Source organism: Crocuta crocuta, unplaced genomic scaffold, assembly GCF_008692635.1.
Source record: "Crocuta crocuta isolate KB4526 unplaced genomic scaffold, BGI_CrCroc_1.0 scaffold614, whole genome shotgun sequence".
NCBI classification, from domain to species: Eukaryota; Metazoa; Chordata; class Mammalia; order Carnivora; family Hyaenidae; genus Crocuta; species Crocuta crocuta.
Genome location: NW_027529673.1, coordinates 166,765 through 184,174, shown reverse-complemented (window position 1 = coordinate 184,174; position 17,410 = coordinate 166,765). Strand labels below are relative to the sequence as shown.

The following is a 17,410-nucleotide window of genomic DNA, read 5'->3' as shown; positions in this document are numbered from 1 at the left end:
GCGGGGAAGGTGGGGCAGCTTGGGGTGGGTTCCGGACAGTCACCCCGGATTAGGAGTGGAACGCAGAGCCCCCGAAACTTGACTTCAGCAGGTCCCACCCGCTCGAGAAATGGGAACGTCTGGGTCGAGCGGCACGTCTGCGGGGAGCAGTTGAACCAGGTCGTCCAGGGAGCTTTGCAGGAAAGGACTCTGAACCTGTGTTGCCTGGGCTGTTTCATGCATACAGTAGGTAGACGTCAGGGCGTTGCTGCACGGGGCTCCTTTCTCTCCTCAGACTTTCGTCCTTTCGCGTTACAGAATTCGAGGAACACTTGGGAACTGGCTCTTACTGCCAGCGCTCTGAACAGATCTTTGCCTGTAGGTCTTCTGCGTTGTTCTCTGGAAAGTGATTCGCAGTCTTAACTTCCTTAAAAACTAGGGGCAGCCCAGACCAGCTCAGACTCTTAAATTTTCATTTTGACTGTTACTTCTTCGTGGCTTTGAACAATTTACCGAATCTCTCTTAGCCTCCGTTTTCCAATCTTTATGATGAGGAGAATATCTGAAATTTATTCAGAATAGCAAATAATACAGCACCTGAAACCTCTAGCATAGTATTGGGGTGTTGGCACTTTGTTCCTTCTTGGTGAGGAGATGCTTCTCATTGGGCGTTGGTGCACAGGTCTAGCCTAATGTAGTTCACTCCTGCTCTGACTTCTAGATTCTCCTTCTGGGACTCAGAAGACCAGGCATAGACCAGCTACCTTGACTCAACCCAGCACTCTTTTTGGCTTGCTGTGTGACCTTTGGGGTGACTAAGAGACCTCTGAGCTGCACTCTGCTTATAACTAATGTATGGATGATGTAGGGATGTTAGTAGCCGTCCGGGGTTGTTGTGGGGTTTGCCTGATATAGGTGCTCAATAATTAGGAGACTGTTCAAATTTAGTTTCAATCGTCTCGGCTGTAAAAATGGGAAATAGACTTGGTAAAGCTGGCACAGGGATTAAAATCTACGTCTCACGATGGCAATCTTATTCTTCCTAGTGTTGCCCACGACCCCTCCTTGTACACTGCTCAGTGGCTGACACAGAATAGGTTCTTTTTAAAAAAAATTTTTTAACATTTATTCATTTTTGAGAGACAGAATGTGAGCGAGGGAGGGGCAGAGAGAGAGGGGGAGACGATCTGAAAGCAGGCTCCCGGCTCTGAGCTGTCAGCACAGAGCCCCATGTGGGGCTCAACTCAGGAAGTGTGAGATCATGACCTGAGCCAAAGTTGGACACATAACTAATTGCCTGAGCCACCCAGGAGGCCCCGGAATAGGTTCTTTATTAGAACTTGTTAATTTTTCCCCAAGATTCTCTGTTCTCCACTCTCCCACAGGCCTCCTGCGTCTTCATTTTGTTCATTTTTAGCTCTCCGTTCAAGCACTTCAACTCATTTTATCCTCGATGAGGCCTTCCCTGATTCCACACTCTAACCCAAGTCCTTTTGTTTTATGTACCAATGGAATTAAGTTTCCATTTGCTGCCAACCGTTTATTTCAATATGTATATATTGTGTGTGTTTGTATGTATATGATTTATAACTGGAAAGTTCCAAGAAAGCTGGATGGGTGATTTTGGTAACCATTTTATGCCCATATCATATCGTTTTTTTCCCAAATAAACCCTGTAAAAGATGCCCCATTTCCCCCAGGTTAAAAAGCAGCTAGGGGCGCCTGGGTGGCTTAGTCGGTTAAGCGTCCGACTTTCGCTTAGGTTATGATCTCGCGGTTCGTGGGTTCGAGCCCCGCGTCGGGCTCTGTGCTGACTGCCAGCTCAGAGCCTGGAGCCTGTTTCAGTCTGTGACTCCCTCTCTCTCTGACCCTCCCCTGCTCACGCTGTCTCTCTCACTCTCTCCTAGAAAAAAAAAAAAAAAAAGCAGCTATAAGGGCTAATGGTCCTGCATGATGTGGCTACCCATGGTCTCTAACCTCTGTGTATATGCACTGGGCATCTTGCAAAGCCATTGGGTAAATTGTAGTTTCCTTGGAGCTTTCTGAAGTCACATGTCTCCAGCCTGCTTCAACTGGAAGCACAGAATCTCAATACATTTTGTTTGGGTTTGAGAAACAAAACAAATGACAAGCCTGAGTTTCCTTCTCTGAAACAATTTACGTTCTTGAAATAGATTCATAATGAATTCATTATAAACATTTACTAAAAGCTTGTTCTCAGTCAGCAGAGGAGCAGTTACTGGAGGTAGAAGCTTTCAGGAGAAAGTAGGTAGATCTTTTGACCTTAACCTTTAAGAGATCTTGTTTATGCCCCTTACTTGAAACATATTTAATTTTAGTGGTCCTTTTCTTATGAAACATTTTTTAAAGAATAACGGCAATACTCATCATTGAAATTATATTCAAAACTATGTTGCGACTGATCTATATTTTAAACATGTTTGCATGATTATTTTCCAGTGGACGTGGGCAAGAGAAATTAAACATCAGAAGACTGGAGGTCATTGATAATTTGTGTTTTACATATGATATGAAAAATAGGTCCTGTCAATGAGTTCATGTCTCATTCCTATATTTGTATATATTTTACAGGATGGTTTATAAAATCCTCCAGTGAACCTACTAATGTTGTTCCACAGCATAATGTGAAGAAGGCGTTTTTGGATGAATTGAAAGCTGAGAACATCAAGAGGTTCTTATAGTAAGCATATTTGATAGTTTATATGGATAATTTGCTGAAAATTTATATTATTCTGTTTAGAAGTATTGATCCAATATTTCATATACAGGAGCTGACTTTTTTAAAAAGTTTTCTCTGTGGAAAACCTTGTATCATATTTCATCTAGAGAGATTATACTTTAAGCTAAACTGTATCACCAGAGCCATTTTTGGGGAGGAGCCAGCAAACTGTGAAGCACCAGCTCTTGTAGGCCAGTTGATCTCTGTCCCAACTACTCAGCTCTGCTCCTGTAGCAAGAAGAAGCCATTGAAAGAATATAAACAAATAGAATGTCAGTTTCAATAAAACTTTATTTATGGGCACTGTAATTTGAATGTCATATAATGGATAGGTCACAAAATATTTTTTTTTTTATCTATTTAAAATGTAGTAACCATTTTTAGCTTGTGGAGTGTACAGAAACAAGGAAGTTAACTGAATCTGGTCAATGGAATATAGTGTGCTGACTCCTGTTTTAGAAGACATTATATTTTAGTCAAAAGACTACATTTGGATTTTGGACTCAGATATACTTGAGTTTAAATTCCATCTTTGCTCATTGACAGTAAAATCACTAGGAGTGAATACTTCTGAGCTCTCATTTCCACATCTATATAGTGGGGACCATGATATTGTTGTGACAAGAATGAATTAGAGAGCGTATATGTGACAGGATTTGCAAACTAGCTCCCTGGTTCCTGAAATAGTTATCTGTAGTGTGGAGCAAAAGATGTAAATGAGTACATTTAAAGAGTATTTGCAAAGCAACTAAAAATAAAACACTTTAGTGTAGGATGATTGTATATAATTGATTAGAATACTTAGCTTTTTCCAAGTAAAATACTTGAAGTCCCTATTAGTGATTGAAGGATTCCTTGGTGGATACAAGTTATAATTTTATATAAAGGGCAGTTATATATATACACATATATTTACATGCAACATAAAATAAGCATGAGTGTACACACATAATCCAATAAACACATATGTCTATTTTAATTACAATAGAATTAAAGCTATGAATAAACATTTGCTAGGACACCTTCCAGATCTTTAGAAGGGCCATTTCAAGTGAGAGACCCTGAAGCTTAAATTTTGTGGAAATCCCTCCTCTGACTCTTGGACTCCCTTCGCTATAATTATGTATAATAGACACGATAAAAGTGGAGGTCTGGAAAGTTACAGTCGCTGTTCCTGGACCAGCTGCTGCCTCTGCTTCCTTCTTCCTTTCCTAACCTGTGACATAATCTGACCAGCAAAGAAGAAAAATGAATGCCTTAATTTCTCTTTCTGGACCCTGAATAAAATGGAAGCAGTTGCCTATTTATTTGTCCATGACCCTGACAGAGCTCCTCTGTTTAGAACTCAAGGATTTTTTACCATTAGCACAAAAGAGAGAGATTAAGAGAACCCCAACTCATCCCTTCAAGGACCACACATTTACCAGAAACCTCCTGGACTCTCCAGATTTCCCTTTGCCATTCGACCATCAGAGGGTCATTGAAAGGTCAGATCTTAAATCTTATCCCCCTTTGCCCTGCTACTAAAGATCACTACTTCCAGGTTCTCTGCCTCTCAGTAGTTGTTGAGAGGATTAAAAGTAGGGGGTGTTTTTTTCAGTCTCCCTTGGGATGTACGGTTATCCCATTTCCCTTCTGTTTTGGAAACACCTGGTTGAGTTCTCTGATCTGTTCACTATTTTGCATCTCTTTAAGGAAGCCTTCAGTCCCTTCCCTGTTCTGAAAGGCAAGATTATTTTAGAAAATCGTTTTAGACCTCTGGCCTCAGAATTTCACTGATAATGCACTTGAGTACCAGTTCTACCTTTCACTAGCTGCCTTCAAATCATCTAGCTCCTGGGGGTACTGTACCACCATTTATAAACCAGATGCAATGCATTAAAACAGGAATACCAATAGCTCTCTTTATTAACTGAGATAATGTAATGATATGTGGGACTTTTCTAACCAGGCAGAGATTTGTGAGCCCGTTTTTAAATACAAGCTGTTGGCTATTTGGGATAGTTTGTAAATTATTATTCTCTAAGAAAACTTGATATTTTAGTCAGATCAACAAATTATTTGCAACAATTTGATTAAAGAAAGAAAAATTAAGAGCTGAAGTTTAATATCAGTTACTTCATTGAGCCACAGATCTTTGGGAAGTAGTGAAGGAGCAATATTCTTCCCATATACAGATGAGAAAATGAAGATTTAGCCAGGAGTACACAAGTTAGTAGCAAGACCTCAAATATACCACTTGTAGGATGGTGTATTTATCATTGGAAATGGATTTTTCCCCACTCTTCATTAGAATCTGCTTTGTTCCAAATAAATAGGTTCTGGCCCTGATTGTAGCACAGTGTAGTATCCTAGTTGGTAATGACAAAACTGTTCCGAGGAATTTCACTCATAATAGCCAGGTCTGATAATAATCCATCTTCCTCACTCCCTCCCTCTTTCTTAACGGTGGGGAGAGCGGGTTCAAGACTCCCCATTGGCAACTGTTCTTTTTTCTTTAAAAAAAATTTTTTGTGTGGAAACTCTGCCCTGCAACATGTGGCTCAGACTCACAATGCCAATATCAAGAGTCACATGCTTTACCAGTGGAGCCAGCCAAGCACCCCATCTCTTACATGTAGGGACAGAGTTATCACTGTGACTTCAGGAAATATGCATAATCTGCATCCACCTACTTATGTTACAGTTTGTGTAATATAGAAAAAATAGCAACATGTTAGCTCTTTTTCTCTTTTCTCTGCAGGCATACATTGAAGAGATCTATAGATACCTCAGCTACCTCTTAAAATTGTGTTCTTTTTGTTACTACATTTTGCAAAGACACATTAGAAACTTTGTTGTAAGGGAGCAAGATTGTCCTATGCCCTTCAAGGTCCTTCTAGCAGGACTAAGAATCAAATTGACACAAACAGATTAATAGGAGAAAATCAAATTTAATAGCATATGCATGGAGAGTCCACATAGACACAGAAATTCCAAAGACGGACAAAAGGAGTATACATGTCATCCTGAACCAAGAAGTGGGCAGGGGTCTGAGACTTCAGGTGAAAGGAATGTGATTCACAGGGCGATGAGAAGAGCAGGTGTTTGGTAATAGATGTATTCCCTGTCTATACAGAGGGATCACTCAGATAAAATTTTATCTGCTAGTAACCCTTATTTGGGGAAAGACCACCAGTTTCCGTTCTTTGTTTCTTTGGAATCTGTAGGGTCTTGACTGCCTTTGGCTCAGAACAATCTTCATGCCAAAGTGGCCCACCTTGGGGCAGCCCGCCATTGGCCCCTATGGTTTTAAGCCCTTAAACATTTTTGGGATAAGGATTTTGATACTATCTTTGTAAATACAACTTAAATTAACAGAATTATAAAAATTAACAAAAACTCCATTTTTTAAACACTGAAAGTTATTTCAGTGCAGTTGATTTTCCTAGTCAAAAATTCAGATACACAGTAAAAGTAAGCATTTGAAGGTGGAATCATCATAGCCATGTTGTCTATTTGTTTTGAGGTTGTTGTTTGTTTTTGTTTTTTTTTTTAAATTTTTTTTTTAAATTTATTTCTAGGAGAGAGAGAGAGAGACAGCGTGAGCAGGGGAGGGTCAGAGAGAGAGGGAGTCACAGACTGAAACAGGCTCCAGGCTCCGAGCTGGCAGTCAGCACAGAGCCCGACGCGGGGCTCGAACCAACGAACCGCGAGATCGTGACCTAAGCGAAAGTCGGACGCTTAACCGACTAAGCCACCCAGGCGCCCCTGAGGTTGTTTTTTAAAACTCCTTATAAGGATGGACATGTGTTAATTTTAGGAAGACCTACATATTCAGAATCAGAAGTTCATGATCTAGAAATAAATGTCTTTTTATGATACATGAGGCATTGTCATATGGATTTTGTTTTCTTTCAGTGGTTTAAGATGAAAATACCAATGAGCTGAATTTTCAGGGAAGCAAAAGATTTCCACGAGAGAGAAATTTAAACAGGCAAAAGGCACCAGTATCTAGACATATTAAAGGAGAAATTAGTAAACTGATGACAGTATTTTTGGTGGCTAAGATTCCTGCACAGTTTATTAATTAATGATATTCCTGGTCAGACTAATTATCATCATTGATTTTTAAGGGTATCACTATGCCTGATGAATGAAGTATAAGAGATTCAGTCTGAGCTTGTGTAAATATGTTTAGATTATTCCTTAATGAAGACACTTTATACAGGTTGGTAATCAGAAGGTCTCTCACTTGGCTATAACTTTCAGTATTAAAAAATAAATGTGATTATCAGTCATTCCTGGCACATGACAGTTTGGTGTTTTGTATGAAAAGAATTTTCACTTCCCAAATACACTTTACACAGTGAAATAAAAAATAATTCCATGGAAGTTCCATGAGTGTTAAGTAACAAATATGATACTTTCCTAATCTACTGTATGGGAACTTGTCCAAAGGATCGCACATAACAATTCTCTACAAAGATCAGTTTCTCCAGTTTTTCTTGAATGAGTACAAATTACAGCATCAAAACTTCAAAATACACTTTGAAAATCTATTTGATGGAATAATAGCACCACTTTGCTTTTTTAATGTATCACATTTCAAAGCAATTTTTAGATGTAAATCTGCCTTACTTGGTTGTTCATTTGGGATACCAGCTGACGAAACATTAATTTCTAACCACTTTCAATTTTTCTTCACCAGTAATTTTACACGGATGCCACATTTAGCAGGAACAGAACAAAACTTTCAGCTTGCAAAGCAAATTCAATCCCAGTGGAAAGAATTTGGCCTGGACTCTGTTGAGTTAGCCCATTATGATGTCCTGTTGTCCTATCCAAATAAGACTCATCCCAACTACATCTCAATAATTGATGAAGACGGAAATGAGGTAAAAAAAAAAAAAAGGAGAGAGGGAGAGATAAGAAACTACCCTCATCACCATTCTTTTCAAATACCTTTTATGAAAGAATAGCACTATACCATCTCTAATTATTGATAGAAATTAATATTGAAACTTGTGAATGTTTTTAATAGCTCATTACCAGTGTCAGCTATTTCCTATGCTGCTTGAATTTAATGTGATATTGGAAAAATTATGAGAAATTAATGCTTGATGACAGTTGTATTTTCTGGTTTCTAGTATTGCCTACTAATACACAATATGATATATTAGTACTTCCAAGCAACTAAAACAAACACATTATTGATAGGCTCAGAGTGTAAAAGAAGTAAGTTTGGGAATGTCAGGAAACTCAGGACACCCTGTGTGCAGTATGTCATCAGGTTTTTATTGGTACTTAATGATATGTCTCCTACGATCATGTGTTCAGCTCTGTGCTTAGAAATTGGATGTGACATTTGAAGAAGTGAGTTTGGATGGCAAGTCTATAGAATGATATCTAAAGAATGTACAATCTTGTTTGCAAGTTAGGGTACATACTTGATAAAGAAAAGAGAATAGAAGTAATTGAGATATTTCTTATCATGATGTATATTCAATATGAAAGCTCAAAATAAACCTCATACATTTAATCCTATTTAGCATACCTTAGTTTTAAAGCTACTATATCTTAACTAAAATAGTCCCTTTTTATCTAAATAGTTTTCTTCAGCCCTTTTGTTAGCTGGGCCTTCTAAATGTGTCCAACTTAATCAGTAAACTGAAAATGTCATGTGATTTAAATATATATAGATTAAAAATTTTTTTCATAACATGTCAGTTACCTTTTATCAACTAATGAATCAGTCTTTTAGTGGCTAATATGCTGTTAGGTTTTGTAGTCAGTCACATAATCCCATGCTAAATATCCTAGTATGATTTGAAACATTCCATTAGCTACTATTTCAAATTATACTAGTTAATGGTTTATCTTTTTAAAATGTTAATCTATCTCAAAATTTAAAAATTATTTTTTGAAAAAGTTTTGTAGAATATCAGTATACAGTATATGGTCCCATACATTTGTTAAATAAGTGGTGTCATATCTATATAGTCGAGTACTAAGCAGCCTATAAAAGTATATTTAGGAAAATTGTTCAATGATGAAATAAAATATTGATTATGTTAAAAGTATAAACAAATACTTAAACCTCTGTCTCGATCTGTCAGATTTGGGGATTATCTATATACAACGAGGAAAATAGCTAACTTGCCATTCTTTTTTCCTTCTTTGCTTCCATTTTATTATTTGTTTTTGCTATTATAAGCATTTGTTAAATTCTTCAAGCCTGTCACAGAATATAAAGGTATCATGTAGAAATTTCATTTCAGAGTTTCTTGAATGGTGTCTGCTCTCTCGTTTGGGTTCCTAGAGCAATTTCTACTGGGAAATTTTCCCCACGCATTCAATAAGCAATTCTCGGACACCAGTTGGCTGTTCTATAATTCAACTCAATTCTGACACTTTACCTGGAGTAGTGTCAGATTCCATAGATAAGAATTCAGTCTTCTAAAAATGTCCCCTCCCCCACTCATTCAGGATGCTAGTTGCAAGCTCAGGTTGTTACCTGTGTTTCTGACCTACCTACCGGCTATAGACGGGAAGTTCCAAAGCCTCCCTCCAACTCAGGATGCCAGTTGTAAGCAGGTTGTTACCTGTGCTTCTGACAGATTGGCAGAAATCAAAGGTTCCCATGATCCCCTCCTCAGGTTTGATTAATTTGCTAGAGCGAATCAACATTTATAAAAAAACATTTTACATTCTAGATTATTGATACGAATCAATAGCCAGATGAAGAGATGCTTAGGGCAAAGTACGTGGGAAAGGCACACAGCTTTTGTTGCCGCTTCTAGGGGTGCCAGTCTCCCCACAGTCCCATGTGTTCACCAGCCCAAAAGTTCTCTGAACCCTGTCCTTTGAGTTTTTACGGGGGCTTCATTACGTAGGTGTAGTGATTAAATCTTGGCTATTGGTGGTTGATTCAAAATCCAGGTCCTCTCCCTTCCCTGGTGGGAGGTGGGCAGTGGGACTGAAAGTTCCAACTCTAACCACAAAGTTGGTTCTCCTGGCCATTAGTCCTCATCCTTAGGTGGGGTCAAAAAGCACTGGGCGTTATATGGAAACCAACTTGACAATAAACTATTTTTAAAAAAGTTACTTCGTTAACATAACAATAGACACTTTTGTTGCCCTCAGGAAATTCCTTTTAGGAGGTTTTAGGAGCTCAGTCCAGAAAAGGAATGAAGATTAAATATGTATTTATTGTAAATCACAATATCGTACTGCCTAGAGCTTCCTAATTTTTTAAAAACTACATCATTAATTCATTTTCCTTTTTATTTTCATCCAAAGTATACCTGAACAAAGAGTCACATACTTCTCCAGAGTGCCTTGCTTCCTCCCTATCTCCCTTTCCTTAGGCAATCGCTATTCAACTGTTGACACAAAATAAACAAACCTTTTAAAAACTTTATATCGTTTTATGTGAGCCCAAGTAAAGACTGCTGCACAGGATACACAATCTTCCCAAAAGCTAATGGAGCATTAGGGGAAAAAAAGAAGAGTAAAAATCACATACTAAGAAGGTAGAAATGACTTAATGCTGTAGATCAGTAATTAGAAAACATTTAAAGGAAAAAACTGGTTAAAAACATAGTATGTCAGACTAATTGTACACTAATCAGCTGTGTACTATTTTATAAGGAGTGACTTGAACGTAACATCACAGCAAGTTTGAAAGTAACAAAACTGAAAAAGAAATACGAAGCAAATACTGACTTTAAAAAATTGTCTTATAGTCAATTTTAGGGCAAAATCAAAAACCTTTTTAAGAGACACGTAAGTGTTTCAATTCGGTTTTATCTGTTAAGGAAAAAGATACAACAGGCCCAAAATGGAGTTAATTGTACTAAGCCCCACTTCAGCAAACCAAGATTTAATACCTAACCTAATGCAGTTTCAGCCGCTCTCAGGAATGTAACCTTTAACTAGTCAATTTGAAAATACCTGGTCAGCACTAATGAGGTAATCCACCTGATTGAACCCTTTTGTTCCCCAAAGGACAAGGTCAATAAGGAAAAATACAGGGAATGTATAAGTAAATAGTATAAGGAGTAAAAAAGTGAGGCCTATCTCTAGATGTAGCATGAATCCAAAATATTTTTAAAATACTAGGAAAAAGCATGCCAGTAATTCATAGCTGAGATGGAATGGGAAAAAACATGAAAATTGACATAAGAATGTACTTTTTAAAATCCAGAGAGTTTTATAACATTAAAGAAATTAAATCTGTACTTCAAAAATTTCTGCAACTCAAAAGCATCAAGACCAACTGGTATTCCTTTAAGTTTGAAAGATTAAAGAAAAAGATCATTTTTGTGAAGATCATTTAAATATGGTATAACACAACTTATTTCAGAAAATATTAAAAATTCAACTCATTTTTAAGGTAAGTATAATCTAGAAATTAAAACCCAACAAGGACATTGCAAAAATACAGGCCAAATGTGTAATAAATATGTATATGAATAATATAATTATCATTATGAAAAAGAAAAACTTACATACTCATCTCGAAAGACATTCATGACAAAAACTCTTAGTAAACTTGGAAAAGAAGTTAGTTGACATTACCTGATAAAGGTTAGAGCAACTATCAAAATTAATGGCGAGATACTGAAAACATTCTCTTCAAGTTCAGCCTATCTGTCACCACTTTTCAATATTGTATTTAAGGTCCTGGCTAGTGCGGTGGAACAAAGGGGAATGGGAGACCTGACGTGAACCTGGGCTGATAGTACCTTATACCAACTAGAGCACCAAACACCTGCCTCTCCTCAGGCAGGCAGAATCTAAAGTGAAGCCAAATCAACCACTACCCTCCAGAAATCCCCACATCTCAAAACAGCCCATAATTTTTCTGTGATCCACATAGGATACAAACTCTTCTGAATCATTGGGCAAGCTCAGAAAAGAAACTTTAGTATGCAGTACAGGTACAAATCCATCTTGAAACAGTCATTAATTACATCAGCAAGTCTTTCAGCCAACAGAGTGTTCAAGTTATTCTCACTCAATTTGCCTTTATGAATCTTCAGTTTTACAGCACACTGAACAAGTGGATTTTAGAGCATGTTTATGAGTTATTCTAACAAGAGGAGACATTTTTTTAAGGGCAAGGGAGTAACTTTTTTGGGTGACTATCAAAGTAGACTATATACCAGAGAGCATTGCTCTCCTTCCAAAATACACTAATATAGCTTCAAATTATGTATTATGAATATAACCAAAATAATTTTGGTACACAAACCTTTATTTACCTTCTGTGACATAAAAAAGGCAGTATATTGGGATGCCTGGGTGGTTTAGTCAGTTGAGTTTCTGACTTCAGCTCAGGTCATGATCTTATAGTTTGTGAGTTTGAGCCCAGCATTGGGCTCTGTGCAGACAACTTGCTCAGAGCCTGGAGCCTGCTTCAGATTCTGTGTCTCCTCTCTCTGACCCTCCCCTGATCACACTCTGTCTCTCTCTATCCCTCAATAATAAATAAATGTAAAAAAATTTTTTAAGGCAGTATATAGTTCAATCTATATCATATGTTATCTCTACATAAACAAAGATAAAATAATGTGTCTATATTTAAAACATTTCTGGTAGAATCCATAGAACACTAGTCTTCTATGTTGCCTGTGGAAGGAGGAACTTGTGTGTGTTGTGCGGGAGAACAAAAGTTGACAGTTTACCACAGAGCTCTGCTCTGAATAGTGACAATAATTAAGCTACACTGGGAGATGGTGATAATTCAAAACCATTTGCAGGTGGGACAGAATGATGAAAACAGAGCTGAGCTGCCCAATGTCAATAGAGAATACCTCAATCTGAAACACAGGCACTATAAGCATGTGATTTAAAGAAATACAGGTAAATATTTAAAAAAAATCAACTCCTGGTGGTGATAAAGGGAATTTTCAGCCCTTCATGTTTGTAGGCCCTGCCCCTCGGCTCCTAGGGAAGCTATACTTCAATATTTATGAAGATCAAAATGACTTGGCAAAACCTTAAAGTATGGGCTTTATTTCTGCCCCAACCACATACCATATATCTACTTCGATAAAAAAAACAAACAAGCAAATAAATAACCAAAGAGAAGCATTCCAAACATAAGGATAAGAAAAAGAAAGAAACCTCCTTGGTTCCCACAAGATTAAAACTATACAGACTTGCACGTACTAAAAACATCAGATAAAATCTGTAACNTCTTATTAGTTTTATATTTTAGTAGTTTGGAAACTAAAACATCTGATCCCTACTTAACAATGTAATTCAATCAATATTTCTACAATACAAACATCTTAGAATACTTTCACTTTGGTCATACACTATCAATTTACACTCATAATTCTAATTCAATCTTGTTCTTGTCAACTTGAACAGTTCTTTTTTTTTTTATGTTTTATTTATTTCTGAGACAGACAAACAGCGTGAGCGGGGGAGGGTCAGAGAGAGAGGGAGATACAAATCCGAAACAGGCTCCAGACTCTGAGCTAGCTGTCAGCACAGAGCCTGACGTAGGGCTCGAACCCACGAACTGTGAGATCATGACCTGAGCCGAAGTCGGACGCTTAACCAACTAAGCCAACCAGGTGCCCCCAACTTGAACAGTTCTTGCTTTTATTATTACATACAGTCCATATTTATTCATTTTTTTCCCATATATTTGCGATACCTTGCTTACCAATCCTTGAATCATCTAAGAGCTTCTTTTAAATTTTTTAATGTTTATTTATTTTTGAGAGAGAGACACGGAGTGCAAGTGGGCGAGAGTCAGAGAAAGGAAGACAATCTGAAGCAGGCCCCAGGCTCTGAGCTGTCAGCACAGAACACGATGACATGGGGCTCTAACTCACAAACTCAGACCATGACCTGAGCTCAGGTCAGATACTTAATGGACTGAGCCACCCAGGCGCGCATAAGAGTTTCTTTTAGAGGCTTTGTTTTGTTGAATGAATATCCTTTGGAAGTTTTCTTTGTTTTCAGCATCTGTTGGCTCCAAACTGTTAATTTTTGGTAGAAAACATGTCTTTCATTTCATTTCATCAGGAAGGATGTTTCAAGCATTATCCATTACATTATTGAGATATCAGCTGCCAATCTAATTTTTATTCAGTTTGGGTATCTTGTGTAATCTCTCTTCTGCAACTTTTAACATCAAGCACTATATCAAATATTACAATTTACCTATGATGGGTCTGGATGTAGATTATTTTTTAATTAGGTTGGTCAGGATTCATTGGACAGCGTGAATCCTAGAGTTCATAATTCTTATCAGCTTGGAAAATTCTTAGTCATTATACAGTCAAATTTAGCTTCTTCACATTCTTTCTATTCTCTTCTTTTACAAGCCCTCATATATACATCCAACAGGTTTATCTCTAGGGTAACCTTAATCCTGAAGGATACTGTATTTTGGAGACTCAGCTTTATGCAGGGGTCTCTTGTAAGACTTCATTATTTGGACCATCTCGAGACTTTCTGTAAACATCCTGTGCCCCTCTTTTGGGGTCCCAGCCTCCATTAGATCCAACCTTAGTGTAACCTCTCAGGATTCCTGCTTTCATGCCACTTTTTTGGCTTCTGAGTATTCCTAACCTTTTTTACGCCCAATTCAATGATACACTTAAAATATAATAATTTGTATTTAGTTCAGTGCTTTTAGTTCTTTTCAAGTGTGAATGTTGTTCAGTGTGTCTAGATACTATTAGATATGGATCTTTTCAAAATGTGTTTTTTGTATTGAGATGAATTTAGTATTTAATTTGTTGCTCAATAATTATCTTAACATTGTTATAAGGGACTAAATTTATAATACATGTTGCTTTTTATTTGGGTGGTAACATTTTCCTCCTAAGTCAAAACCTGGCACGTTATAGGTCCTCTCTGGGTTATTCTTCTCATGAGATTCTCAAAGCTTCTAGCACAGTGCTGGATGTTTGATATGTATTTGCATAATACTGAAGGATTGATTAACCCTGTACTGAAAAAGAAGAATACATGCATTTTTTTCTTGTGTTTGACTTGTAGTAATCAAACTTTACCTGATTTACTTTTAATCACTGTATTTTGTTTTTCTAGATTTTTAACACGTCGTTATTTGAACCACCTCCTCCAGGATATGAAAATGTTTCAAACATTGTGCCACCTTTTAATGCCTTCTCTCCGCAGGGAATGCCAGAGGTAAAGATGCAATACAATGAAATAAAAATAACAAACAGAGCCCCCTCATATATGCAGGCAATAATTAAACAGTTATAAGGAGATTTTTCATATAATCCAAATTTACCCCTTTTACAGTTAAGAAACTAGAATTTCTTTATAAGAAAGAGGACTATTTATTAGTTTGTTGACAACTTTTAAAGATAAAATGTACTACAATGAGATACAGAAACCCAAAATGTACATTATTGTTTTTTGACGAAGGTATATACCTATGTAATCCAAGCCCCTTAGCACACAGAATATTACAGTCGCTTCAGAAAGTACCTTTATGCCCTTTCTCAATCGTTATTACACACACTCCCAGTCAATCGCTCAAGTTTTTGCCACCACTGCTTAGTTTTGCCTATTCTAAATATTCACCTAAATAGAATTGCACAGCATATAATCATTTGTGCCCAATTTCTTTCACTAAGCATAAAGGCTATGAGATTCCTGTGTTTTAGCATTTAACTCATTCTTTTTTATTGCCAAGTAATTTCCATTGTATGAAAATACTACATTAATTACTACTGCTGCATGGCAGTGATTAGTTTTCAAAGAATTTGAATAAGAGTATTGATGGCATTTTGAAATAAGGAGCCTGAAATTTAGAAAATTTTGTGTGGTCTACCCAATAAAGCGATGTGCCTAAATATCATCTGAATTCTGCAGTCAATCCCAATTCTTGTGTGGTCCTTTGTTCTTTAGAAGGAAGCTAAGAAAGGTAAATTTGAAAGAGTTGACTATAATTTATTAATATCTTTTTAAAAATTCTTTTTCCTATTATAATATTTGACAGGAAGTAGATTCAATTTTGGTTGTATTGGGTTGAGATGCCTAGGATATATGATATGTTTACAAGAAGTTGCTAATTGACAGTTGGGTATATTGAAATATCACTCAATAGAAGGATAAGCATTGGCTATTATTGGAAACATCCTAAGTAAAAAATTTGCATTTAGAATTGGATATTTAAAAATCTGTCTTCACCAATCAATGAGGATTTGTTGCAAGAACATAAGGATGATTTTAATATCAGGCAACAGTGCCATATTTTTTAATAAGAGAGAAAAATACTGTTTTATTTTCAAATGTATTGGCTTCACTGGCTTACTTATAACTTAAAAACTTATACAAACTTTGAATCAAAGAATATTTTCTATTCTTTGAATAAAAAACTGTTCAAATGAATAGTTTACATCTTACTTAATGGCATAATATTAGAAAAATTCTTTCTAAAATTTGGCACATAAATAGAATGCACACAATCATTTTATAGTTGACCTGAGATAGAAATGAGGCATTCAACAGTTGGAAACGAAGAGATAGTGTATTTTATTTTATTATTAATTTTTTTATTGTTTATTTGTCTTTGAGAGAAACAGAGTGTGAGGTGGGGAGGAGTAGGGAGAGAGAGGGAGACACAGAATCTAAAGCAGGTTCCAGGCTCTGAGCTAGCTGTCAGCACAGAGCCCAATGTGGGGCTTGAACCCGCAAACTGTGAGACCATGACCTGAATTGAAGTCAGACACTTAACCAACTGAGCCATCTAGGTGCCCTAAGATAGTATATTTTAGATCTCAGGTGCCCTGAAGTCACTTAGACTTGTTTCTTAGGTTAAGGTGCCTTACCATCATGGGCCCATGCATGATCCCTAATTTAATGTATTTTCTTTTCCTTTCATCTTCCCTATTCTCAATCTTATTCCTTCCCCCTCCCCCCAGTGTATTTGTGTCCTTGGCAATGTACATAGCATTCTTAAAAACACATGGCTTTATTTTGTGTTTGATGTATTTTAAATTTCCATAGGTAGCATTATACTTTAGGTCTTAACTTCATCTCTTACTATTTCTAGTCAATGTCCTTTAAAAAATCTATCCTGTTGCTTTATGTCAGGGTAGCTCATTATTGTTACTGTTGCCTGTCATTCCTTGATATGTGCACACCATGTGTAACTTATCCATTCTCTTAGTAGCCAACACTGCTTTCCTCCTAAGTCCTCGTGATGATAGTGTTGCAGCAAGTAACCTCATATGTGCCCCTGTCTGGGCTTGCCAGGGTTTCTCTCTTTATGGTACAGCAGGTATGGGATTGCTGTTTTATAGGAGTATTTAATTTCCCAATGTCCAGAATATAGGAGTTTATTGCCTGCACTGACATCCTTTTTTTTTTTAATATTTTCATCAACACTTGAAATTATATAACTTTATAATTTTTGCCTATCTAAGTATTTTATTTTAATTCATATTTCTCTGATTACCAATGAGGTTGCTCATCTCTATACATATTTATTAGCTATTCTGGTTTTTATTCTGTGCAGTGACTAAATATAGACTAAGTATAGCTCTCTCCATTTTCTGTTGAATTTCCAGCCTTTTTCTTATTGAATTTAAGTGTTTCTTAAATTTTTTAATTATTTATTCCATATTGGTTTAAATATTATAAGTATCTTCTAATTTTTCACCTATTTCTTCATGCTATCTAAGCTGCTCTTTATGGAAAAGATAC

General features: G+C 36.7%; 1 protein-coding gene across 1 annotated transcript in view; it reads left to right on the top strand.

Annotated features, from left to right (window-relative positions):
• Positions 1–17,410, top strand: part of FOLH1 (folate hydrolase 1) — a 56,386-nt gene that overhangs the window by 210 nt on the left and 38,766 nt on the right. The window contains exons 2-4 of the mRNA XM_077763041.1: positions 2,560–2,680; positions 7,410–7,596; positions 14,780–14,881. Of these exons, the coding sequence (XP_077619167.1) occupies positions 2,560–2,680; positions 7,410–7,596; positions 14,780–14,881 (410 nt within the window). The remainder of the gene's footprint in view (positions 1–2,559; positions 2,681–7,409; positions 7,597–14,779; positions 14,882–17,410) is intronic.